We start from the raw sequence: 27040 nt of genomic DNA, 5'->3' as shown, positions 1-27040 counted from the left end.
GGTCACCAAGCTTCCGGAATCCAACAAGCCTGTAACCGGACATCCATTCACCTGTATTTGGCACAAGTGGGGCTCAGTCTCTGGGGAGACAAGGTCAGCGGTACACACCACCTGAGCATACATTGAACCCCGCCGGGTAACCCCACAATCCACGGGCTCCGTGGTGAGTGGACACTGGGCTTCCATATGTCCCACCCGCTAGCACCGCCAACATCTAATAGGGAAGGAAACCCCCTTGACGAGTTGTCGTTTAGGGTACATAACCTTCCGGACCTCAGGGACGGCGGGCGCGGCCTCAGACGGGACGGTAGCGGACTCCCGCACCGGTGTCAGCGGTGGGTCCTTGGCCCTAGGCTTGGAGGGGCCGGACCGACGGGCGGTAAGCAAAGTCTCAGTGTCCCGTATCAAGTCCTGCGTAGCCACATGCCGCTCTACCAGGCCCACTAATTGGTCCAGGGTACTTGGGTCGCCCTGTCCTACCCACCGTTGAATGGTGACGAGTAAAGTGCGCACAAAACGATCAACTACTACCCTTTCCACCATTTGCGCCGGGCTCAGTGTGTCAGGCTGCAACCACTTCTTTACGAGATGCAACAAGTCATAGGCCTGGGAGCGTACGGGTTTGGCTTCCTCATAGAACCACCGATTTACCCGCTGAGCCCGTACATAGGTATTCACCCCCAACCGAGCAAGTATTTCGGCTTTCAGGGTCGCATATTCTAGGGCGTCCTTGGTACAGAGGTCCAGGTACGCTTTTTGGGGCTCCCCCGTCAGATAGGGCGACAATACCTCAGCCCACTGGGGGGTCGGCAGCTTTTCCCGCTCGGCCGCCCGCTCAAACACCGCCAGGAACGCTTCCACATCATCCCCCGGGGTCATCTTTTGCAATGCTTGTCTCACCACTTTCCGGACGCTGCCGTCGTCACCCGGTCCCGGGATTGTTGCTGCAGGTCCGGCACGGATCGACTTGGCCAGGAGAACCATCTGTTCTTGGTGCCTTTGTTCCTGCAACTGCAAGGATTGCTGCTGACGATCCAACGTCCGGAGCAGGTGTGTATTCGTCTGTTGTTGCTGTGCATTAGCCTGAGCCAGCTGCTTTAGTATGTCCTCCATGGCGTCGCCGGGTTTGGGCTGTAGTATAGCCGTTCGAATCCAGGACATGCGCTGCTGGGTCACCAGGGATGGATGCTACACCTCACCGGGCTGGCATGCCCGCATTCTCCACCATCTGTGAGGTAGCGTGGTCGGCTGCGCGGCAGAAGACACGGGATCCAGGCACCAATGGTCACAGCACACGGTTTATTGTACAAACAAAAGTCCACAACAGCACACATGTGTTATCTCCGGCAGAAACTCAGGGAGTTGTGTTCACTCCCTCACTCTAGGCCACCACGCCCATGTTCCTGTTTCCTTTTAACCCTCCCCCTCCTTTCAGCCTGTAGGGAAACAGCATTAACCCCGGAGTGGAGTTACTTTCTATCATGGAGTGAGCACAACCGGGGCGAGACGTACCGGCCGTCATAGATAACCCCAGTCACAGTCTCACTATATATATAATATATATATATATAATATATATATATATATATGTATGTATATATATATATATATATATATATATATATATATATATATATATATATATATATATATATATATATAAAACATTTTTTTTTTTTTTTTTTTTTGACAAAGAGGATATTCCACTGGAGACCCCTAGAGTGGAGCCGGTTCCAGGCACTGCAGCGAAGCAGGACGTCATTGTCCGAAAAATAGACATTGCCTCCCTGAGGGACATCCTGGGATGACTTGTGGCTTGTAGAGCAAGGCAAGGACGGCATTCTTAAAAGTATTGTGCTTCAGTAAGGGTACTTTCACACTTGCGTTCAGCGGAGTCCGTCACTATGGAGAATAGCACAGTCCGTTAACGCACTGCGCTATTCTCCATAGACTTGTATGGACAACGCACTGTAACGCAAGTGTCAGCGTTGCATCCGCTGGACAACGCAGCGTTGTTATTTTGACGCCGCGACGGGTGGAAGAAACGCTGCATGTAACATTTTTTTTGAACAGCGCAATCCGTAGGATTTCACTGCGCATGCTCTTTTTTTTTTTTTTAATCACAAACTTTATTTTGTCTCTCGGTGGCCGAACGTTCAGCTGAGCGCCCGCCCGCCGGCATGTGAGAGCGCTCAGCTGAGTGCCCGCCCGCCGGCATGTGAGAGCGCTCAGCTGAGCGCCCGGCAGCCGGCTATTGAGAGCGATCAGCTGATCGTTCACAATAGTCTGCTGCCGGTAAAACTGTAAAGAAAAAAAAAGAAATAAAAAAAAAAAGCTTTACGTTGTTTTGTACGATCCGTAGCATCCGTTGTGCCACTATATGCAACGCATCCGTTGCATCCGTCACACAACGCAATGCTACGGAAGCCGTCCAACCCAAGTGTGAAAGTAGCCCAAGCAACATAACTGGCATTCGGAGCCCAGGAACAATTTAACTGTATCTGGCTCCGACTGAGACTAGGCCCTGTCTAAGGGCTGCTTCTCACTTGCGAGTTTCTCGCAGTAGACATATGTTAGTGAATGATTCAGCTCGCATTTGCGATTTTTTTTCTCAGTCCAAATCGGACTGAGAAAAAAAATCGCAGCATGCTGTTTTTTTGCGAGTTTCTCGAACCATTTTTCTCAATGATTCCCTATGGAAGCGGATTAAAAGAAGGATCACACACGCGCACCGGCGTTCACATTTGCGAGTGTGGCAGGAACTATGCTCATTAAATATTCAACAGATGAATGTGACATCACATTCCCAAAGGTAAATTAACTGACACATGTGTAATCACTTTTATCTAGTTAAAATGTTGCAGGAAACTAGCATCGCAACGCGACACACACGCGTCGCACACGCGAGCCAAAATCATTAATTTATTCAGAAATAGCATCGCACTTGCGTTGCACTCGCACCTAACGTGAACTAAAATCAGCTGAGTTTTTTTCAGCCCAATCGGACAGATTTTACTCGCATAGATGTGTTTCCAGCCTAATATCCAGCCCAGGTCCTTCAGGACTACCTGCAGTCTCTGCACCTGCTGTACACTATAGCATAAATTGCATTGTGGAGACCTTCTCTGAAAAAAATTCATAATGGATGCATTCAAGGAAATGCATTCCCAGGTGGCTAGAAAAAAGAAAAAAACAACCCATCCACCCACCTGTGACCAGTCGTGACTTGGATCATAACTGGATTTGTGTTCCCATTTTTGACTGTGAGGGGCTTTACTGTCGTAAAACTTCACCTCCGAAGGAAGGACTGTGGGAGCTTGATGCAAATCTAGTGAGGATGTCTTCCTATCTGCCGCATTGTCCAAGTTATCCTCCAACTGCCTGCCTTAGGCTATGTGCCCACGCTGCGGATTTACCGCGGATTTTGCCGCGGATTTACCGCGGATTTTCCGAAAATCTGCAGCAGCGGCACTTCCAAGCCATTTCAATGGCATTTTGGAAATGCTGTGTCCATGCTGCGGATTTTTCCGCGGCGGATTTGCCGCGGATTTTGATCCGGAAAAATCTGCAGCATGTCAATTATTGTTGCGGATTTTGATGCGGATTTTGGGTATAGAATGGGGAAAAAAAAACCGCATCAAAATCCGCGGCAAATTCGCGGCAAATCCGCGGTAAAAATAAGGTGCGTTTTTGCCGCAAAAGTCGCGGATTTTCATGCAGAAAAATCCGCAGGTACATTCTACCGTGGACACATAGCCTAAAAGAGCTGACCGTCACATGGTATTTTAAATAGGTTATGCCTGTGCGCCCCCTGAGGAAGAGATCGCTTGAACGCGCGTCGGGGCATAGCGGCACACAGGATACCTTTCACCACCTTTAAGATATATTATCCCCAATTTGATATATACAAAATATCACTGTATAAATATAGGTATCATTTTAGATCATGACTAGTTGGCATCAACATATGGCTGGTCATTGCACTAAGCATTTGAAAACCGCTTTCAACATGGCTGGGAATCTGATCCAGTCTTGCATTATTTCCATGACTGACAATATGTCATTTTTTACGGTTGAATAAAACACAATTCCACTATGAATTGGGCACCATTCCCTTTATCACGAATCTTTGCAGGTTCTCATTTAAGGGCTTTTTGAAATTTATAGGTTATACCTGGACCAAAGGTCCCCGGACAGTCTTTTAACCATAGCGTCCTCCTACAGCAGGGGTGGGGAACCTTTTTACTGCCGGGGGCCATTTGGAATTTCCTACTAACCTTTGGGGGCCGCACAACATTATCAACTTGAAAAATTTGGTCAAACGATTAATTAACTCACCCTTACTGTGGAGGCAGGAGCTGCTTCTGTTTGGTGTGACTGTGTGTTCGGTGATATTGATCATCTTGTTTCTCACAGCTGCTTTTCCAGGTTTGTCTCGGTCTGGAGATGCTGGGGGCATATAGATCACAGGAGGGGCTGGGGCATATACATCACAGGAGGGGCTGGGGTGATAAATTACAGGAGACACTGGGAGTACACATCACAGGAGGGGCTGGGGCATATGCATCACAGGAGGGGGCTGGGGCATATACATCAGTAGGGGGGCATGGACAGCCTTGGCTGTGGCACAGACAGCACTAGGTGGCTGCACGGACTGCACTAGGTGGCTGCACGGACTACACTAGGTGGCTGCACGGACTGCACTAGGTGGCTGCACGGACTGCACTAGGTGGCTGCACGGACTGCACTAGGTGGCAGCACGGACTGCACTAGGTGGCAGCACGGACTGCACTAGGTGGCAGCACGGACTGCACTAGGTGGCAGCACGGACTGCACTAGGTGGCAGCACGGACTGCACTAGGTGGCAGCACGGACTGCACTAGGTGGCAGCACGGACTGCACTAGGTGGCAGCACGGACTGCACTAGGTGGCAGCACGGACTGCACTAGGTGGCAGCACGGACTGCACTAGGTGGCAGCACGGACTGCACTAGGTGGCAGCACAGACAGCACTAAGTGGCAGCACAGACAGCACTAGGTGGCATCACTAGGGAGACACAGAGAAGTCTGGGGGAGCATAGACATCAACAGGAGGGCACAGACTGGGGGGCAGAGAAAGCAGTGGGAGGGTACAGACAGCAGTAGCAAGTTCAGAGCACTGGGGAGTACATAGTACTGAGGGGTGGCACACAGCACTGGGGAGCACGGACAGCATAAGGGGGCAGCACGGACTGCACTAGGTGGCTGCACGGACTGCACTAGGTGGCTGCACGGACTGCACTAGGTGGCAGCACGGACTGCACTAGGTGGCAGCACGGACTGCACTAGGTGGCAGCACGGACTGCACTAGGTGGCAGCACGGACTGCACTAGGTGGCAGCACGGACTGCACTAGGTGGCAGCACGGACTGCACTAGGTGGCAGCACGGACTGCACTAGGTGGCAGCACGGACTGCACTAGGTGGCAGCACAGACAGCACTAAGTGGCAGCACAGACAGCACTAGGTGGCATCACTAGGGAGACACAGAGAAGTCTGGGGGAGCATAGACATCAACAGGAGGGCACAGACTGGGGGGCAGAGAAAGCAGTGGGAGGGTACAGACAGCAGTAGCAAGTTCAGAGCACTGGGGAGTACATAGTACTGAGGGGTGGCACACAGCACTGGGGAGCACGGACAGCATAAGGGGGCAGCACGGACTGCACTAGGTGGCTGCACGGACTGCACTAGGTGGCTGCACGGACTGCACTAGGTGGCTGCACGGACTGCACTAGGTGGCTGCACGGACTGCACTAGGTGGCTGCACGGACTGCACTAGGTGGCTGCACGGACTGCACTAGGTGGCTGCACGGACTGCACTAGGTGGCATCACTAGGGAGACACAGAGAAGTCTGGGGGAACATAGACATCAACAGGAGGGCACAGACTGGGGGCATAGAAAGCAGTGGGAGGGTACAGACAGCAGTAGCAAGTTCAGAGCACTGGGGGGTACATAGTACTGAGGGGTGGCACACAGCACTGGGGAGCACGGACAGCATAAGGGGGCACAGACAGCACTGACCGTGGCATGGACAGCACTGGTGGCAGCATGGACCGCATTAGGTGGTGCGGACAGCACTGGGGGGGCATAGACATCACCCAAGGGGTACAGACATTACTAGGGGAGCACACACAGTACTAAGGGGTAAACACTGTACTAGAGGTGTACTCAACATTAGGGGGTACACACAGCATTAGGGGGGGTACACAGCACTGGGGGGTACACACAGCATTAGAGGGATACACAGCATTAGGGGGTACACAGCACGAGGGGGTACACACAGCACAAGGGAGTACACAGCACTTAGCGGGAGGTGGGGGGGGGGGTAGCGATGGGTTGCGTACTCAGGGGGAGGAGGAGTCACGCAGACAGCAGGTCCGGGAGGCTGGTAAATCTGCTGCAGCTCTTCTGTGACATATCGCAGCGTGCTGCTTACCCCGCCCACCAGAGCAGAGAGCACACTAGCACAGGCCGGGGTTAAGCCTAGAATGTATGGGCTGCAGTCAGGTCCTGGAAGTCAGGATCTGGATAGAGCCCGTACATTCTAGCATCTACCCTCAAGGCATCAGGCAGTGAGATTTAAAGGGCCGGCAGCCGGGAAAAGCGCGGCTGCTGCCAGAGCACAGCGGTCCCTGGGAATGTGCCTGGGGGCCGCATAAAAAGTCGTGACGGGCCGTATACGGCCCGCGGGCCGGAGGTTCCCCACCCCTGTCCTACAGCATTGGATAACCAGCAGAACTAGCTCCCAATCTAAAAGAGGCTGCGGATGTGCCCACTAGGAATGCCGCTGCACCCCATAGTAGTGGCAGGAATGCTAGGGTCTGATCACGAGATGTCGCCTTTGGACTTTAATTTTCTGAAGTCAACCTCACAAGCATGTGCTGCAATGTACTGGCAATAGTAGGTCTGAGACTGCCCGCTGTGGATTCCCAGACCTTTTTGGGTTAACCTTCAGCCTTTTTACCCAGGGAACTATTAACATCCCTGAAGCTCCCAAGGGCTAGCCTCAAGATTTGGAGAGTGAGCCATTGCGCATCCAGATAGATATACATACACATGCATAATACATACATATATACTAATTATATTATATATATATATATATATATATATATAAAAAATATAATTAGTATATATGTATGTATGTATATATATATATATATATATATAATGTATCAGGAGGGCCCCATTCCTTTTTAACGAGTGATTGCACCTTAGTGTAAACAGGAACAAATCTTCCTTTTTCTCCGCCAAACGACCAAATAAAAACCACAGGCTCAAAAAAAATAGTGGAGACTTAACTGTTCTAAGGCCCCTTGTGGCCCGCATTGCTTCGACCAGTTTTTTATATCCTTAGCAGAGAACATGGTCTGCCCCTACGTCTGTGTCAGACGATGAAAGATCTGAGCAAGACTTTAAGACTGGATAAGTAGGGGTTTTTTTTTGTTTTTTTTTGGTGCAACCTAGTAGTTTTAACAAAAGAAACCACAAGGGACCCGTAATAGGGACATTCACGAAGCTCACTTACCAATAGGTCAAACGGGTTACTGGGTCTGGAGGCCACGCTGGCTTATCCACCAGCCTGGTGGAGCTGCAAGAAGACCTGGACCTCTGGTTATCACAGCAGGAGCGACTGCCATCCTTACATCCAGGTGTTGGGGAGCGCTGTTGCCTGCGCCACAGATCATCTATTTCTCCTTTCCGGTCCCGAAAGGTTCCATCCCCCGACGACTTACCCTAGGGTACCGCCGCCCATAACGCCAGAAACACTGCATGGGCACCGCCATGTTTGCTGCTCGGCTTTCCGGCGCGCTTCTGTGACATCACGTGAGCACTACCGTTCACCCAGCATGCTCCGGGCGTGCGTCACAGAGTGCGCCCTGAACCCGGAAGGCCTGCCTGTAGGCCGCAGCACTGAGGACAGGAGCGGCAGCGGGGGAGGAAGGTGCCGCGGCCCGAGACCTCCATCAGACGGTCCGCGCCGCCCGCACCCGCACGGACACCAGATCTCCAGAGGGTTGGTGGACGGCGCTTCCAACCCCGAAGAACGCTACCACAGGACCGGGCCTGTTCTTCCGGACACTGGACGGGGTTGGGTGAGTTCAGGCCTCTTCTGGCCCACCATGTCTTCTGTACCGCATACACAGAATGTGTTGTCCCATCAAGGACAGGAAACCAACTGACGAAGGGGAGAGGTACCGCCCTTTTATTCAGAATGGTTTCCTGTCCTTGCTGGGCGGATCCCTCTCTCACGTGGTGCTGTCATGGGTGAGGGGAAAAACGGATCAGTTTTTCTTACTGGTTCAGTTTCCAATGCAAGATAAATAGCAATCTGTTACCGGATCCGTCCTCCATAGACTCCAATCTTAAATAAAAGGATCTGGCAAAAATGAGTTAACAAAGGACAAAAAGTTGTGTTTGCGCAGCATTTTCCCAACGCATCTCTGCAGGATCCGTTCTAACTGATGATTACCAGATATGTGAACTCAACCAAATACCATCACTGGTTCATGGCTTTCCTCCCAGTAACCAATGGAATGAAGATTCAGCATGATGCCTGCTCCCCGTCTATATGCTGGAAATCTACATTATCAAGCTGGGTGACACCACACCTACTGATGATGCTCCAAATAATCATTGCAAAAACATCAGAAAATGGCATATTGTTTAAAAGTTTTATGTGAAAGGGGACCTGTCACCAGATTTGGGGCCTATAAGCTGCGGCCCGCACCAGTGGGCTCTTATATACAGCATTCTAACATGTATATAAGAGCCCAGGGCCCTGTGTAGAACGTAAAAATCACTTTATAATACTCACCTAAACGGTCGCTGCAGACTGGTCAGATTGGTGTCTCCGTTCTCCGGGTGCGGTGCCTCCTCTTTCGGCCATCTTTGTCCTTCTTCTGAAGCCGGCGTGCATGATGCGTCCTACATCATGCACACAGGCAGCGTTGTGGTCCCGTGCAGGCACACTTTGATCTGTCCTGAGCAGGGCAGATCAAAGTATTGTAGTGCGCCTGCGCAGGACCGGTGAATGTGTATGACATAGACGCGTCATGCACACAGGCTTGTGAAAGAGGACGAAGATGGCCGAAAGAGGAGACGATGGCACCAGAGAACGAAGATGCCTATATGACCAAACTGCACCGCAGCGACCATTTAGGTGAGTATTATAAAGTGATTTTTACATTCTACACAGCATGTTTGTTGGAATGCTGTATACAAGAGCCCCCTGGTGGTGGCCGCAGCTTATAGGGCAAAAAAGTGGTGACAGGTTCCCCTTAAATGTATTTTACATTGGTAATTTTATCATATGACTATTGTAATAATACTGTGTAGATTGGCCGGTGGCCTAATACGAGTTCCTGCTTTCTGCTCGTTATATATATATTAGCAGTAATACTCAATCTTGAGGTAGATTGGATTAGATATAATTAGCAGTAATAGGCTATGTGCACATGTTGCGTCGTGTCCCTGCAGAAATTTCTGCAGCGATTTGACAGTACATGTGCGCGTCAAATCGCTGCAGAAACACTGCGTAATGATTGCAGTGAAAAAGCCGATTTCATGCGCTCTGGATGCAGCCCCCACCATAGACAGAGCGGGGGATGCATGCAAAGCGCACGGAATAAGTGACATGTTGCTTTTTAGAACACAGCGTTTTGGCAGCATGCAAATTGCTGCGTTCTAAAACGCAACGTGGGCATGGATTATGCACAATCTTCATAGATTATGCTGGGGACGCAGGACGCATGCAGTTACGCTGCGGTGCAATACGCAGCGTAACTGCATGCAAATACACAACGTGGGCACAGAGCCTTAGGCTATGTGCCCACGGGGACAGTGTGCTGCGGTAATATCCGCAGGACATTCTGCAGGAGCTCCCAGAAAACCACAGCACAACTTTGTCTGTTTCAATGCTGCGGTTTTATTGCGGAATGTCCTGCGGATATGGTGCGGGCATTCTGCATTGAGGATACAGTACCATGGCTTCAGCACTGCATCCTCAATGCAGAACAAGTGCTGCAGTGATCGGGGGAGTTCATACTCACCTCCATCACGCAGCACTTCTCTCCGGCGTCTGTCAGCATCTCTACACTGTGCAGTAGACGGTGGGCGGGCCTGAACTAGTTCTGGCTGTCACATGACCGGAGCTCGTGCAGGCCCCGCCCACCTTCTCCCTTTTCATGGATCAACCACGCTCCACCGGAGGAGGTATCTGCTATCAAGGCAGGTAAGTGTGGGACCATCCGCAGGTAAATCCGCAGGAATAATTGACATGCAGTTATGTGCGGCTGCGGGATATCCTCAACATATTCCGCAGCCGCACATTCCGCAACGTGGACACAGCACTCCCCATGTACCATAGGATAACATGGGGAGTGTCTGTACATGCTAAAACCTGCGGATTTATCTGGAAAATCCAGATAAAGCCGCAGGTTTTCCGCGGCAAAATCTGCAGAAGCAAGCTCCAGTGGGCACATGGCCTTAGGCCATGTGCCCACGGGACGCTCGTACCTGTGGATATATTCGCAGGTACGGCCGCATGTTTACTGCAGCTGCCCGCCGGCAGCCGCAGCTATTTGTAGCTGCGAGTTTCCAGCGGAATAGCTGCGGGAAACATGCGGACTTTCACGCGATTTACCTGCGGACGTCCCGGCCTCTATCTCCATAGCGGAGGGCCGGGATCTCCGCAAGTAAATCCGCATGAATAATTGACATGCAGTTAGGTGCGGCTGAGGGATCTCCGCAGGAGATTCCGCATCCGCACTTTCCGCAGCATGGACACAGACACTCCCCATGTCCCATAGGGTAACATGGGGAGTGCCTGTACATGCTAGAACCTGCGGATTTATCTGGAAAATCCAAAAATCTGCAGGTTTTCCGCGGCAAACTCCGCAGCAAAAAGCTCCTGTGGGCACATGGCCTTAGACTGTCCCAGACTATACAGAAGCAGGTATAATCTTCTTGTGATGGGGGAGCAGGGCTGGACACCAACGTAGGGTGGGTTTACACTTGTCAAGTGCCGCTGACTGGCTTCATGCAAGCGGATAAGTGCACGCTTCATAGCAGTTACTTACACTTCTATGAAGACATATAGAACGATTGCCTTTAACCCCTTCACAACCGGCCGATTTTGCACTTTCCGTTTTTTTTCGCCATTCTTCTTCTGAGAGTCATAACTTTTTTATTTTTCACTCAATATGGTCATGTGAGGGCTCATTTTTTGTGACGTTTACCATATAGTGTATTGGAAAAAAACGGCAAAAAGATTCCAAATTGGGAAAAATTGTAAAAAAAAAGTGCAATTGTACTATTGTTTTTGAGATTTTTTATTCACAGTGTTCACTGAATGGTAAAACTGATCTGTCGATGTGATGCCTCATGTCAATGCGAGTTCGTAGACACCAAACATGTATAGGTTTACTTTTATTTAAGGGATAAAAAAAAATCTGAATATGGTCTGAAAGAGTGGCGTACGTTTTGCGCCATTTTCTGCAACCTGTAACGTTCTCAATTTTTGGTATCTATGGCTCAGTGATGGCTTATTTTTTGCATCTCAGGCTGATGTTTTGCTACATTTTGATCACGTGTTATTGCATTTTGCGCAAAATTTATGGAAACCAAAAAACGTAATTTTGGCGTTTGCAATTTTTTTGCTGTAACGCAATTTACTGATCAGATTAATTGATTTTATATTTTGATAGATTGGGCGTTTCTGAATGCGGCAATACCAAATGTATGTATTTTTTATTTTTGTAACCCTTTAATTTTTAATGGGGCAAAAGGGGGGTGATTTGAATTTGTTTTTTTTTTTCTTTTTTTAAAACTTTTACTTTATTAGCTTTCTAGGGGACTATAATGATCAGCAGTCTGATCGCTCATTCATTTCTCCCAATCAGAGCACCATCACTCAGACCGGGAAAAATGCTCATTTCTTGTAACAGCCAGTACTCGGCTGTTTGTTTACAAGATCTTAGTCATGTGAGAAGAGGAGGCTTCACACGACAATGCGCTACCACCATGGCAACCACCGGAAGTCACGTGATCACATCACGTGCCTTCCAGTATCGGCCTGTAAGTAAATTTTCAGCCATGTCACTTATTAACAGTGCCGTTTAAGGGGTTAAAAAGCATGGGCGGATAACTATTCCGCTCGTTCCTTGCAAGCACACATTTCAGCTGTAGAAATCAGCTGACATGTGCGCCGATCTCCCCCGGCTGCTGTTAACACTATGACCACTAGGATGTAATGTTACCACCCGAGGTCATTAAGGGGTTAACAAGAAGTAATTTTCTGATGAAAACTCTCCTTTAAAGGGACTCACTCTTAGGTTTCCACACATTCTGTGCTAGTGAAGTGACACCTCTATGTAATTTGCACACAGCCAATCATAGGCCGATAGCTTTCTCTGCAGCTTTAGGTTTAGCAGAACCCTGCGGATATGAGCACACCGCTCAGACGCCTGCCCGCCCACATTCATTGTAAGTGAAAGATGCTTACGTGCACATCTTCCTTCTCTTTTGGGCTTCTTTTTTCAGAGCTTTAAGGCAGAAATAGACAGCGTGCACGCACCCTAATGGCGAGTACACTGCACACTGTTAGGATTCCAGATCAGATTCTATAAACGGCCCAGACAACTCCTATACTATCTGTACTTGCAGATTTTGCAACAGATAGGGGGGAATAAATGAGTCAATAGGGGAAAATCTACAACAAATCAGTCTTCAATGTACATCAGGACTGTTATGCTGCCTTAAAAGGATTCTGTCAGCAGGTTTTTGCTGTGTAATCTGATGCCAGCATGCTGCAAGGGTTAACAGAGAATTTAGGGACACCCATCTTGTCATGGTTCCATCTGTTGTTGAGGGCTCATTCACATGACCGTTCCGGTTGTCCTGGTCAGTTCCTGTTTTTTCGCAGACCCACGGAGAGGACCATCTTTTCAATGTCTTTTGTGTAGGATCGGATGGCACACGGAAGAACTTCAGTGTGCATCCGATCCTACAAAAAAAACACATCGGATGCCGTATGTCCGCTCCGTTATTACGGAACATGTCCTATTCTGTTCCGTAATAACGGACCATGACTCAGTACAAGTCAATGGGGCCGCAAAATCCCCGGAAGCCAAACGGAAGCACTTCCGTGTGACCTCCGTCGGGTGCCCGTGCAGTCAGTGTCCCGCTCCAGCCCCGCGGCTGCCTGCACTGCAATGTGTCAGTGTCTGCCCGCAGTATCAGCAGCTTCTCACTCTGCAGTGCGTGCAGCCGCGGGGGACGACGAGCGCTGCTGTCAGGAGGTTAGATGAGATCATTACCTGCTGTGATGATCTCCTGCCTCCTGACGTCAGCGCTGTCACTGCCTGCCATTGCCCACCGCGTTTTCACGTTACGTCTCGTGGGCGGCCCGAGACTGTCACTAGCGGTGACGTCACAGGCTCCCGCGATTCTTTGCTGAGAACGCGGCGAGCATAGAAGGCGGCAGTGACAGCGCTGATGGCAGGAATGCAGGAGATCGTCACAGCAGGTAATGATCTCATCTAACCTCCTGATGGCAGCGCTCGGCATCACCTGCAGTGACTTGGGCTGACCTATTGATGTTAGCTCAGGTCACTGCACTGCTCTCCCAGCCAATGGGGAACATTCTGTTCTTCATTGACTGGGACATTGACTATGGTATGGATTGTTGTGGGACCCCCTTATTGGATTTCGCCGGACCCGGATTTATTGCTCTTTTCAATAAATTGGTGAAAAAGGGAATGTTTTGGGGAGTGTTCATTCAAATAAAACTTTTTTTGTTGTCAAATTTTTATTTATTTTTTTATTACTGACTGTGCTGGTGATGTCAGGTATCTGATAGACGCGTGACATCATAACCCCAGGGCTTGATGCCAGGTGACATTACACATCTGGCATCAACCCCATATATTACCTCGTTTGCCACCGCACCAGGGCAACGGGATGAGCTGGGGCGAAGCACCAGGATTGGCACGTCTAATGGATGTGCCACTTCTGGGGTGGCTCCGGCCTGCTATTTTTAGGCTGGGGAGTGTCCAATAACAGTGGACCTCCCTAGTCTGAAAATACCAGACCACAGCTGTCCGCTTTACCTTGGCTGGTGATCCAATTTGGGGGGGACCCCGTGTTTTTTTGTTTTAAATTATTTATTTAATTTAAAATAACAGCGTGGGGTGCCCTCTGTTTTGGATTTCCAGCCAAGGTAAAGCTGCCAGCTGTGGTCTGAAGGCTGCAGCCGTCTGCTTTACCCTAGCTGGCTACAAAAAAATAGGGGGGACCCCACGTCATTTTTTTTTTAATTATTTATTTTTTGGCTAAATAGTACCCTTTAGTGCCACATGAAAGTCACAAAAGGGAGCCAGCTTAGAATATGCAGGGGTGGGGGGGTGGGACATTATATATGTCTTTCTCATCTATCTATCCCTCTATTCATTCATTCATCCCTCTATCTATCTCTATATCTTCTCATCCATCTTTCTTGCTACCATTTTTTGCGGTCCGCAAAAAAATGGAAGGCACACGGATGACACACGGTCCGTATACGGAACGGATGTCACACGGCTGCCACGCGGATGCATCCGTGAAAAAAATGGACCGTTTTTGCAGCAACGCAAAAACGGAACGGTCATGTGAATGTAGCCTGCTTGCTATTTTTGTTTAAGCAGCAGGACCCTCATCATTGCAGGGCAGTCCGGCACACCCCTCCTCTGACACCTCACTGTCTACGTACAATCTCTACAGAGTGGTGTGGGCAGGGACAGCTCTCTGGACTCTGCTACATGGATAAATCTAAGAATTGTTATTGTATCAGAACGGCTGCACCAGTAATCTAAGTGATACATCGCTGGATTCTTTTCCTACAACTTGCCGATGTCAGATGAGGAAACAAAAACCTGCTGACAGATTCCCTTAACAATCCTCACTACAGGCAATAATCTGGGCATGACATCTCCACAGGTCAGCCACGATATTTCCAACTTCTGTGAATGATCCACCATTACATAGGTTGGAATTGTTCACTTTGTGTCCAGTTTCAGCACAGCTGTCTCCACCCTATTGTTCCCTGTTATCTGCCACATCAGGCTACTCCCTGCTCTCAGTAGTGCAGCCTGTAATGGCGCCCTGTGCCCTTTCATTCAGTGACGCTTGCTGGCCGGCCTGTCTGATGGCACGGCACCCCTCAGGCACGTCCAGACCTCTGTAATCACCACACACAAGCTCACCGTACGGCACAGCAGCTCCGCGTGCGGTCTCCAGGGTCCAGACATAACAGCAACCATGGACCGGAAGTGACGTCATCGCCGGGCGTTAAACGAGTCTCACGTTTACAGCTTAAATTACATCTAACGTATATCTCAAGCGTTGCGGAAGCAATGTATCATACAGATCCATGGTTTTTGTTTTCATATGAGCAATGTGTACTGTTTTAAAACTCTTGCCCTTAATAAACATGTCCGTCACTGGGCTACGTGCTACGTCATCACGTAAGCCCCCGTAATACGCGCCAGTGTGTACGAGGAAGTGGTTGTGTTACGGCGAAGGGAGCTGCCAGGTAAGGCCGCGGCTCTAGGCCTCGCTTTGTATCGGGGTTTCACCACATCCCTTCTCATAGAGGAGGGGGTAACATGCATAACGAGTGTGGCCGCCATGCCAGTGTGGGGAAAGCTGCAGACTGGCCGTGCGCACAGCCGTGTGAGGGCTTCTCTAGGGCTACCAGACAATCTATCCACTTTACCATGTAGCACACTGCGTCACACGTGACCTGAGGAAACCACTCTTCAGGCCTGTAGGAATATGCCATAGCAGTCTTCTATAGGGTTATTATTATACAGGCTAAAAAAGCAGAACTTGGTTGTTTTGGGGTTTGTTTTTTTTACTGTCACCTTTTTTCAGAGACTCCACAATATGTCTCTATTTCTATTGAGGGCTTTTTTTAGCTATAAACATATTACAGATCAGTCTCTTATATAGTTCCTTCCCCCCCCCCCCCCCATTGTCCATGACCATAATACAACAGTCAGTTATTATTATAAATATGAAGGTTTTATTGTGCGCAACACGGACAGGATCACACAGACGATAATTAAAATCTACACACAAGACAACACAGGGCAGTGGGGATGATATAGGGCTTCATATATTATTACAGATGAAAGAGCATAGGGGAGCTATGGATACACAATGTAAATGTGATTTTTTTTTTTTCTGTCAATAATATAAACCATAAATGGTATGAACAAGTTATTGTTTTTGCTCTTATTACCTAAGACAGTGACCAAACACCACTACCTAATAATGTGGAAATTGTATAACCTGCATTCATGCAGCATCACATGGCAAAACACTAAATATTAGTAGATCATTTGACATTGCATAGTAATATCTCAGTAAACAGAAAACCATATTATTGGTTCCAGTATACATTACCATATATAAGACCTATAAAAGAATACTGAAACTCATATTCAAAACAATAATTTTTATTATTGAAAATTGTTAAAAAATTACAGGAAGTAATAACAATTAGGGGGGGAGAAAAGGGGACGAGAAAAAGAGCAGTGGAAATTTTATCCTGATTTCATCACCCAGTAATTGTGGAGGGAACTTATGTTAATACAGTACATGGATTAAGGAGTGGAATTCTTAATATAGGTAAGGTACTGTGGGTTGAGTCAGATTCCAATGTGAAATATTTACCTAATACATATCAGATATTAAATTAGTACAAAGTTGCTATTGATTTCACATAGAGCCTGAATCAGACCACATGTGTAGCTCCAGTGCAGTAGTCCTCACCACAGAGAATGAAGTAAACATTTGACTGAGTATAAAGTGCTTAGTGCTCCTTATTAGACCTCAAGTCCCTATAGGACAGACAACTCGTAACTCAGTTTTTTATCACTGTATTCTCATAAAATGAGCTACAATATAGTTAGGACCACTCTAGTATAGATTGCACATAAAGTGCAAAAGTCCATGTAACTTAGGAAAAATTTTCTCTGTATATTCACCATGTGAGGTGACAGGCAGACCACATATAGATTATACAAATATACGTGCTGATGACTGTAGGTGAGACGTAATGCTGATATAGACAATACACACGCATACCCCACCAGGGGTTAAGGTGTGTAGTGGTACGTCATTATAGAAGCATATGAGCTGTTCAGCAAGACTACTCATCCACAGGACAACAGCAGCAATCATTAATCAGAATATACAACATCCAAGTTATCATCCGACGAGGATGAAGATATACGGACCATTGCCAGTAGTAGTAGATAATCAAATATGCATCACACAAATACAATTCTTATCAGCCCTCAATAGGCAAGTATGTCTGTCACAAAACGGAATTTCCATAGAATGCACCCATGGAATGAAAGTGCATGGTATGCCATGGAATACACAGAGAGAAATTACTTACATGTCAAATACTGGGGACCACAGGGAGGCTTCCTATAGGGACTTGAGGTCTAATAAGGAGCACTAAGCACTTTATACTCAGTCAAATGTTTACTTCATTCTCTGTGGTGAGGACTACTGCACTGGAGCTACACATGTGGTCTGATTCAGGCTCTATGTGAAATCAATAGCAACTTTGTACTAATTTAATATCTGATATGTATTAGGTAAATATTTCACATTGGAATCTGACTCAACCCACAGTACCTTACCTATATTAAGAATTCCACTCCTTAATCCATGTACTGTATTAACATAAGTTCCCTCCACAATTACTGGGTGATCAAATCAGGATAAAATTTCCACTGCTCTTTTTCTCGTCCCCTTTTCTCCCCCCCTAATTGTTATTACTTCCTGTAATTTTTTAACAATTTTCAATAATAAAAATTATTGTTTTGAATATGAGTTTCAGTATTCTTTTATAGGTCTTATATATTGCATAGTAATACCAGACCTGAATAAAAATAATACCAATAATAACGTTTTATTACTTTCATATTCCCTATGTAGATTACAGAGCCGCTGGCCCCATGGGCGGCGCCTTGCCCTATGGGCGTCTGCATACTTTCAATCGTATCACGCCCCTGTGGGCGTGATACCATGGAGGCACAAGAGCAACGTCCCCGTCGCTCATTCTATCCTGCGCACGTTTATACTTACCATTGCGGCAGGCTTCTCTTCCGGGTTCTCCTTGTCAGTTTCAGATGCGCATGCGCAGTGCGAGTCTGAAGCCAGCGAGTGAACACCCGGAAAAGAAGCCTGCCACAATGCGCGCGGGATAGAATGAGCGACGGGTACGTTGCTCATGTGACTCCATGGTATAGGGAGTGAAATACTTCTTACTCCCTTGTTCTAGCTTCAAGGTTAGAGATCCAAACTGTATAATTGGGTGTCTTGCAATACACGAGTTCAGTTGGTGATGCTGGCTCCAAGAGAACATGTCTCATGTATTCATTGTCTGATACATTAATATCGGCTCTGATATATACAGCTAATACGGCACCATCTCTGAATATCCCAAACGAAGACTACATTAGTAGTATTCACCCCAATTCCTCCCTTGACCGTAATATGTCAGATTGCATATTGGAGGTGACAGATTCCCTTTCCTTTAACTATATCGGCGCGCTGTGCACGCTGATATAGTTAATGGTATTGCAGCTCCGGGTGGGCCCCCTTTGAGCACCCCCCCCCCCCCTACGCTACTGCCCCTGCTCCTTCCATCCTGGATCCCCCTGATCTCTCCGTCCTCCATCAACCTCGTCTCTCAATTCTCCATACCCCTGATCTCACTCTATTCCCCCTGCACAGCCTGCCGCCCTCTGCACGCCTCTACTCACATACCCTGCACTCCTTCTCCATCTTCTTATTCCCGCTGGGCGAAACTCCATGGCTCCGCCCACCCGAGTTACATGTACGTGACATCATCGCAGGTCCTGCAGCTCCAATAGCTGCTCTGTTTGTGCCTCTGCTCCAAACATGGCTAATTTGCATAGTTTACAAATTAGCCATGTGGACAGTGCCAGAGGTGCTTTCCCTCAGCGCTCTTCGGATTTTCTGTTACACGTACCGCTGCAAAAAAAGCACTGGTTATTAGTATTATAAAGCTGCAAATAAAAGAAGTCCTTTCTTTCCAGTGGTGTTATTTTGCTGGTTGTTGCATAAATAGTCCAAATATTCCAATGTCAATAACTTCTTTTTGCCTGTCAGATTTAAAATCATGGCGGGCCAAAGGATGACCCGTGAAGCTTTTGATGCAGTAGTACAAGAGAGAATGAAAAGATACCGTGTAAGCATGGACCAAGCCATGTCGGATACTCTTCGAAACTTGGGTGAGTAATTTTAAATGCACGTTATCTAATAGTGTTGGCTAAATCTTTCTTAATTTGCATTTTTGACACTAATAGTGTGATAGCCCACGTTACTCTTCTTGTCCAGCTTTTAATATCACTTGCATTTCTTCATCGTTCCTATGGGAGACCCAGACCATGGGTGTATAGATTCTGCCTCCGGAGGACACACAAAGTACTACACTAAAAAGTGTAGCCCCTCCCTCCGAGCATATACACCCCCTGGATAACCAAATATAGCCAGTTCAATGCTTTGTGTTCAGGAGGCACACATCCACACATGCATTCTCATCTGATTTTGATTTTTGGAAAGAGTTTGAAGAAAAGCGGGTCCAAGCCTGGACTCCCGGCATGTCCCTTCTCACCCCACTGTGTCGGCGGTGTTGTTAATGTTGATTTCAGGGCTGGAGCCTTACATGCCGCGCTCCTTCACCATCCCTCGGGCTCTGGCTTGAAGTGGGAGCCAGCACGGTTCTCACTGCCTTGCAGGAGACCGGTCTCCATCCGCAGCCCTTTCAGGAACCTGCCGGACGGAGCACTCATCCCTCAGGGACCTGGCCCTGCGTCTCACAAGCTAAGTATTTGAGACGTTATTATCGGGGGTCCCTTGTACTTTATTGTTGGGGAGAGTGTGCTGTGTATCTATTGTGACATTTCCGGCCGGTTCTCTGGTTTTCACCTGAGAACCGCGCCGATGGTGCCTGCTTGCCGGCCGCATCGTTAAATTTAGGCCCCGGCTTCGCCTGAGGCCTAGTTTCGTTTTCACTGCCCCTGCATGCCAATCATGCAGAGGGACAGTGCGGCTCCGCCCAGCGGCCGTTCGGCACAGGGGAGGGTCACTCCTCTTTGAGGTAATATTCCCTCCCCTGTATATCTCCTTGGCCCTCCGGATCCCGCTCTTAGAGTAGGCCCCGCCCCCTCTCCTCGCTCCGGCGCCATTTTATCAGCGTTCTTATGCATGTCTGCATAAACCACATTGTGACAGCGATCGGCGCTGGCCATCTCCACTGGGGGTCCGGGCTGTGGGATCTGGAGGGTACAGAGATGTCCCAATGTCTAACGGTCTGGCAAGCCACAACCTCCGGTTGTGGACCTGCTTATGTACTCTGCGTATATACTCTGCTGGGGGTCATTCTGGCTCAGCGCCCCCACTTCAGCAGCATGTCTCACACGAGGAGCAAGGCTGCAAGGCTGTACTTAATATGCACTGCATGTAGGCTCGTACTGCTTGTACTGAGCACATAACCACATTGTGATGCCTGCTCTAACATGGTGGTGCCTCAGCCTGGAGGCTCATCCCCAGTGGTCCCTCCGGCTGCTCCGGCTCCGGTGGCTGAACCCCCGGCTTGGGTAGAATCCCTCTCTCCAGGGGACAGATGTCCCGGACACTGCTGAGCATGCATCAGCCCCCTTCTCAGGGCGCTTCTGCTGCTACGGCTCGCTCAGCAAAGCTCACAGAGGATTCTTCATCTGGCTCAGACCCCGTCCTCCTAAAATGGAGACGCAGGGTCCCCCCTTCCTTCCTCGTCCCGCGGCTCTGATTCACGAGCTGACTCGCAGGACAAGGAGGATGCCTTTACTGGGGGCTCGGACGCTACCGCCATGTACCCCATTGATCTGTCCGAAAGTGATGCAGATGCTAGTGATTTGATTGCGTCCATTAATTTTGTACTGGACCTCAATCCGCCTGTATCAGGGGAGCTCCCCTCTCTGGCAGAAAAGCATCAGTATACCTTGCCTAAGAGAACAAGGAGTGTGTTCCTTATCCACTCCAGTTTTTCAGGCCACTGTGACCAAGCCCAGAGCCTGTCCTGACAGACGCTTCCCAAAGCGTGGTTCTGATGACCGTTTTCCGTTTCCACCAGAGGTGGTCAAGGAGTAGGCTCATTCACCAAAGGAGACCCTCCGGTGTCTAGACTCTCAGCCCGGAAAGTTGATGGCAACTCTCTTAAGGATTCCACTGACCGCCATCTGTATATGAGGCGGCAGGGGCCTCGTTCTCCCCATCTTTTGCAGCAGTGTGGGCTTTCAAAGCCATCTCTGCTTCTCTAGAGGAGATGCATTCCCTCACCAGGGACTCTATGCCCGAGATGGTTGCCTTAACTTCCAGGCTTCAGCCTTTTCATCCTATGCCATGTCTGCCATGCTGGAGGCTCCGCACTGCGGTGGCTTCGGCCAATTCTCTCGCTATCCACAGGATCTTGTGGCTTCGAGAGTGGAAGGCACACGCTTCTTCAAAGAAGTACCTTGCCGGGCTCCCATTTGCTGGGCCCAGGCTGTTCGGGAACATCTGGATGAAATTATTCAGGAGGTTACTGGCGGGAAGAGTACTTCCATGCCACAAACCAAATCCAGGAACCAGGGCAGGAACCAGTCGAGGTTTCGTTCCTTTCGTTCCTCCAACTGGTCGTTCTCTAAGCCCTCGGCCTCGTCCACTAACTCAGCCAAGGACCAAAAACCAACTGGCACACGAAGCCGCGTCCTCAGAAGACCGCAGGAGCTGCTGCCACTAAGGCAGCCTCCTCTTGACTATCTGGCCGCGCCAGCAACGTCCTTGGTTGGTGGCAGGCTCTCCCGCTTGGCGACATGTGGTTTCAACACGTCTCCGATCAGTGGGTGCGGGATAGCATCTCCCACGGCTACAGGATAGAATTCTATCCAGCCCGCCAAACAGATTTTTTCTGTCAACTCCCCCCTGCTTCAAGGCCGCCGCCTTCTCTCAGGCCGTGGCATCCTTGCAGGCCAACGGAGTAATTGTACCGGTTCCCGCCTCGGAACGGTTCAGAGGTTTCTACTCAAATCTCTTCCTAGTCCCCTAAAGGGACGGTTCCTTCCGGCCCATCATGGATCTCAGGCTTCTCAACAAGCATGTTCAGGTGCGGCATTTTCGCATGGAGTCTCTGCGCTCAGTCATTGCCTCAATGACCCAAGGAGATTCCTTGCATCCTCGACATCAGAGATGTCTATCTGCATGTGCCAATTGCAGTTTCACACCAGCGTTGGCTACGTTTTGCAATCAGAGAGGAACATTTCCGATTCGTGGCTCTTCCCTTCGGGTTAGCCACGGCCCCTCGAGTATTCATCAGGGTCATGGCAGCTGTGGTTGCGGTTCTGCACCTCCAAGGGTTGGCATCCCTTTTCCTGGACGGCCTTCTAGTCAAGGCTTCATCCTGTGCAGACCGTCAGCGGAGTGCTTCGCTCACTTTCGCCACTCTAGTCCAATTCGGGTGGCTTGTCTTTTTCCCAAGTCCACTCTGACTCCGACCTAGGGATGCAATTCGAGACTCTGCCGGCACTTGTGAAGCTGCCCTTAGTCAAACAGCAGTCCCTTCACTAGCGGTGCGCTCCTTGCTGAGGCCCCACCGTCATTCCATCAGGCACCTAATGCAGGTGCTGGGTCAGATGGTGGCGTCAATGGAAGCGGTTCCCTTGCCCAGTTCCATCTGCGTCCTCTGCAGCTGGACATTCTCCGCTGTTGGGACAAGCGGACTTCCTCCTTGCACAGGTTAGTGGCTCTGTCGCCACAGACCAGGGGCTCCCTTCAGTGGTGGCTTCGGCCCCTCTCTCTTCAGGGACGCTCCTTCCTGGCCCCGTCCTGGGTGATCCTCACCACGGATGCCAGTCTATCCGGCTGGGGAGCAGTATATATCCTCCACAGAGCGCAGGGCACTTGGACTCCGTCCGAATCAGCCCTCTCGATCAATGTGCTGGAAATCAGAGCTGTGCGTCTAGCTCTCTTGGCCTTTCACCAAGTTGGCGGGCAAGCACATTCGAGTCCAGTCAGACAACGCCACAGCGGTTGCCTACATCAACCACCAGGGCGTGACACTCAGCCGCCTGGCAACGTTGGAGGTTCAACGCATCCTTCCGTGGACGGAGGATTCCAGGTCCACCACATCCGCAATCCACAACCCAGGCGTGGAAAACTGGGAGGCAGATTATCTCAGCCGTCAAACCGTGGACAGCTGCGAGTGGGCTCTGCATCCGGCAGTGTTTCGGTCAATCTGCCGCACTTGGGGCACTCCGGAAGTGGATCTTCGCTCCCACGATCCTCAGGCCTTTGCAGCAGACGCGCTGGTTCAAGATTGGTCCCAGTTTCGTCTGTCTTACGTGTTTCCCCCTCTAGCTCTTGCCCAGAGTCCTGCGCAAGATCAGAATGGAGGGCCGTCGAGTCATTCTCATTGCTCCAGACTGGCCCTGGCGAGCTTGGTACCCTGACCTGCTCCATCTGTCCGTTGAGGTGCTGTGGCATCTCCCGGACCGTCCAGACCTTCTCTCACAAGGTCCGTCTTTCCGCTAGAATTCTGCGGCTCTCAGATTGACGGCGTGGCTCTTGAGTCCTGGATCTTGACGACTTCTGGTATCCCTCCTGAAGTCATCTCCACTATGACTCGGGCTCGGAAGTATTCCTTGGCCAAAATCTATCACAGGACCTGGAGAATTTTCCTGTCCTGGTGTCACCCTTCCGGCCATGCTTCTTGGCCTTCTTCCTTGCCGACCCTCCTGTCCCTTCTACAGTCCGGTCTGCAGCTAGGACTATCCCTCAAGGGACAGGTCTCGGCTCGGCCAGTGTTGTTCCAGCGGCGTATCGCCCGGCTGGCTCAGGTGCGCTCCTTCATACAGGGCGCATCTCACATCACGCCGCCTTACCGGCGGTCTTTGGATCCCTGGGACCTTAATCTGGTCCTCACGGCTTCCAGAAACCCCCCTTTGAGCCTCTTGGGGAGGTTTCTTTTGTCTCGTCTTTCACAGAAAGTGGTCTTTCTAGTGGCCATAACTTCCCTCGGGAGAGTCTCTGATTTGGCTGCACTCTCTTCGGAGTCACCTTTTTTTGGTTTTTCATCAAAACAAGGTGGTTCTCCGTCCGACTCCGGACTTCCTCCCTAACGTGGTTTCTCCTTCCACCTTAACCAGGACATTTCCCTGCCTTCCTTTTGTCCGGCTCCAGTTCATCGCTTTGAAAAAGCGTTGCATACTCTGGATCTGGTGCGGGCGCTCCGGATCTATGTGTCTCGCACCGCTGTTCTTAGGCGGTGCACCTCTCTTTTTGTGCTGACCACAGGTAGGCGTAAGGGCCTCTCGGCTTCTAAGCCAACCCTAGCTCGTTGGATTGGGTCGGCCATTTCCGATGCCTACCAGTGTACTCGAGTGCCTCCCCCGCCGGGGATCAAGGCACACTCGACCAGAGCTGTCGGTGCCTCTTCGGTTTCAGGCACCAGGCTACGGCTTAGCAGGTCTGTCAGACTGCCACTTGGACTAGTATGCATGCCTTTTCGAAGCACTACCAAGTGCATGCTCATGCTTCGGCAGACGCACCCTTCAGGCGGCTGTCGCGCATTTGTGAAGTTGGGCTCCGCCTACTTCTCAGTTTTCTGTTTATTCCCACCCATGGACTGCTTTGAGACGTCCCATGGTCTGGGTCTCCCATAGGAACGATGAAGAAAAAGAGAATTTTGTTTTACTTACCGTAAATTCTTTTTCTTATAGTTCCGTAATGGGAGACCCAGCACCCTCCCTGTTGCCTGTTGGCAGTTTCTTGTTCCGCGTGTTATCACCGGCTGTTGTTGTAGACAGAGGTTCCGGTTGTTCCGGTTCTTGCTCTATCTCTACTTGTGGGTGGCTACTCTCCTTCAGCTTTTGCACTAAACTGGCTATATTTGGTTATCCAGGGGGTGTATATGCTCGGAGGGAGGGGCTACACTTTTTAGTGTAGTACTTTGTGTGTCTTCCGGAGGCAGAAGCTATACACCCATGGTCTGGGTCTCCCATTACGGAACTATAAGAAAAAGAATTTACGGTAAGTAAACAAAATTCTCTTTTTCATGAGTAACAGGCCAAAAAGTGTGTTGATCAGCATCAAATTGACTGCAATGAAAAACGTTCTTGTGGTTCATAGGCATGCTGTCATGAAATCAAATAGTCGCTGTGCTGTCAATGAAAGTTAGTTTAACCCCTTAGCGACTCATGACATACTGGGTACGTCATGGATCGTGTGATTCCACACACATCAGCTGATTTCAACAGCTGACATGTGTGCCTGCTAGTCGCCAGTGGAATGGCGTTCCACCCGCAACTATTAACCCTTTACATCTCACTGCCAAAATCTGGCAGCGAGATGTACAGTGCCTACAGGTAGTATTCAACCCCCTGCAGATTTAGCAGGTTTACACATTCGGAATTAACTTGGCATTGTGACATTTGGACTGTAGATCAGCCTGGAAGTGTGAAATGCACTGCAGCAAAAAAGAATGTTATTTCTTTTTTTCTTTTTTTTTTAAATTGTGAAAAGTTTATTCAATTTATTATTCAACCCCTCAATCCACCAGAATTCTGTTTGGTTTCCCTAAAGTATTAAGAAGTATTTCAGGCACAAAGAACAATGAGCTTCACATGTTTGGATTAATTTATCTATTTTTCCAGCCTTTTCTGACTAATTAAGACCCTCCCCAAACTTGTGAACAGCACTCATACTTGGTCAACATGGGAAAGACAAAGGAGCATTCCAAGGCCATTAGAGACAAGATCGTGGAGGGTCACAAGGCTGGCAAGGGGACAAAACCCTTTCCAAGGAGTTGGGCCTACCTGTCTCCACTGTTGGGAGCATCATCCGGAAGTGGAAGGCTTATGGAACTACTGTTAGCCTTCCACAGCCTGTACAGCCTTTGAAAGTTTCCACCCGTGCCGAGGCCAGGCTTGTCCGAAGAGTCAAGGCTAACCCAAGGACAACAAGGAAGGAGCTCCGGGAAGATCTCATGGCAGTGGGGACATTGGTTTCAGTCAATACCATAAGTAACGTACTCCACCGCAATGGTCTCCGTTCCAGACGAGCCCGTAAGGTACCTTTACTTTCAAAGCGTCATGTCAAGGCTCGTCTACAATTTGCTCATGATCACTTGGAGGACTCTGAGACAGACTGGTTCAAGGTTCTCTGGTCTGATGAGACCAAGATCGAGATCTTTGGTGCCAACCACACACGTGACGTTTAGAGACTGGATGGTACTGCATACGACCCCAAGAATACCATCCCTACAGTCAAGCATGGTGGTGGCAGCATCATGCTGTGGGGCATTTTCTCAGCCAAGGGGCCTGGCCATCTGGTCCGCATCCATGGGAGGATGGATAGCACGGCCTACCTGGAGATTTTGGCCAAGAACCTCCGCTCCTCCATCAAGGATCTTAAGATGGGTCGTCATTTCATCTTCCAACAAGACAATGACCCAAAGCACACAGCCAAGATAAGCAAGGCCTGGTTCAAGAGGGAAAAAATCAAGGTGTTGCAGTGGCCTAGTCAGTCTCCTGACCTTAACCCAATTGAAAACTTGTAGAAGGAGCTCAAGATTAAAGTCCACATGAGACACCCAAAGAACCTAGATAACTTGGAGAAGATCTGCATGGAGGAGTGGGCCAAGATAACTCCAGAGACCTGTGCCGGCCTGATCAGGTCTTATAAAAGACGATTATTAGCTGTAATTGCAAACAAGGGTTATTCCACAAAATAGGGGTTGAATAATAATTGACCCACACTTTTATGTTGAAAATTTATTAAAATTTAACTGAGCAACATAACTTGTTGGTTTGTAAGATTTATGCATCTGTTAATAAATCCTGCTCTTGTTTTGAAGTTTGCAGGCTCTAATTATTTGCATCTTATCAAACCTGCTAAATCTAC

General features: G+C 49.3%; 2 protein-coding genes across 3 annotated transcripts in view; one reads left to right on the top strand and one right to left on the bottom strand.

The window, feature by feature from the left end:
• The window catches only part of ARMC6 (armadillo repeat containing 6), a 69450-nt gene extending 54085 nt beyond the window's left edge, over nt 1-15365 (bottom strand). The window contains exon 1 of the mRNA XM_075338381.1: nt 15280-15365. The gene's annotated coding sequence lies outside the window, so the exon portion shown is untranslated. The remainder of the gene's footprint in view (nt 1-15279) is intronic.
• Nucleotides 15366-15545: 180 nt separating this feature from the next.
• The window catches only part of SUGP2 (SURP and G-patch domain containing 2), a 56695-nt gene continuing 45200 nt past the window's right edge, over nt 15546-27040 (top strand). For both annotated transcript variants that reach the window (XM_075315163.1, XM_075315154.1), the window contains exons 1-2: nt 15546-15608; nt 19232-19353. In XM_075315163.1, the coding sequence (XP_075171278.1) occupies nt 19242-19353 (112 nt within the window). In that variant the 5' untranslated portion in view covers nt 15546-15608; nt 19232-19241. The remainder of the gene's footprint in view (nt 15609-19231; nt 19354-27040) is intronic.

This window comes from Anomaloglossus baeobatrachus, chromosome 1, assembly GCF_048569485.1.
Source record: "Anomaloglossus baeobatrachus isolate aAnoBae1 chromosome 1, aAnoBae1.hap1, whole genome shotgun sequence".
Taxonomy (NCBI): domain Eukaryota; kingdom Metazoa; phylum Chordata; class Amphibia; order Anura; family Aromobatidae; genus Anomaloglossus; species Anomaloglossus baeobatrachus.
Note: the sequence above shows the minus strand (reverse complement) of the source record. Positions and strands in the feature narration are given on the sequence as shown.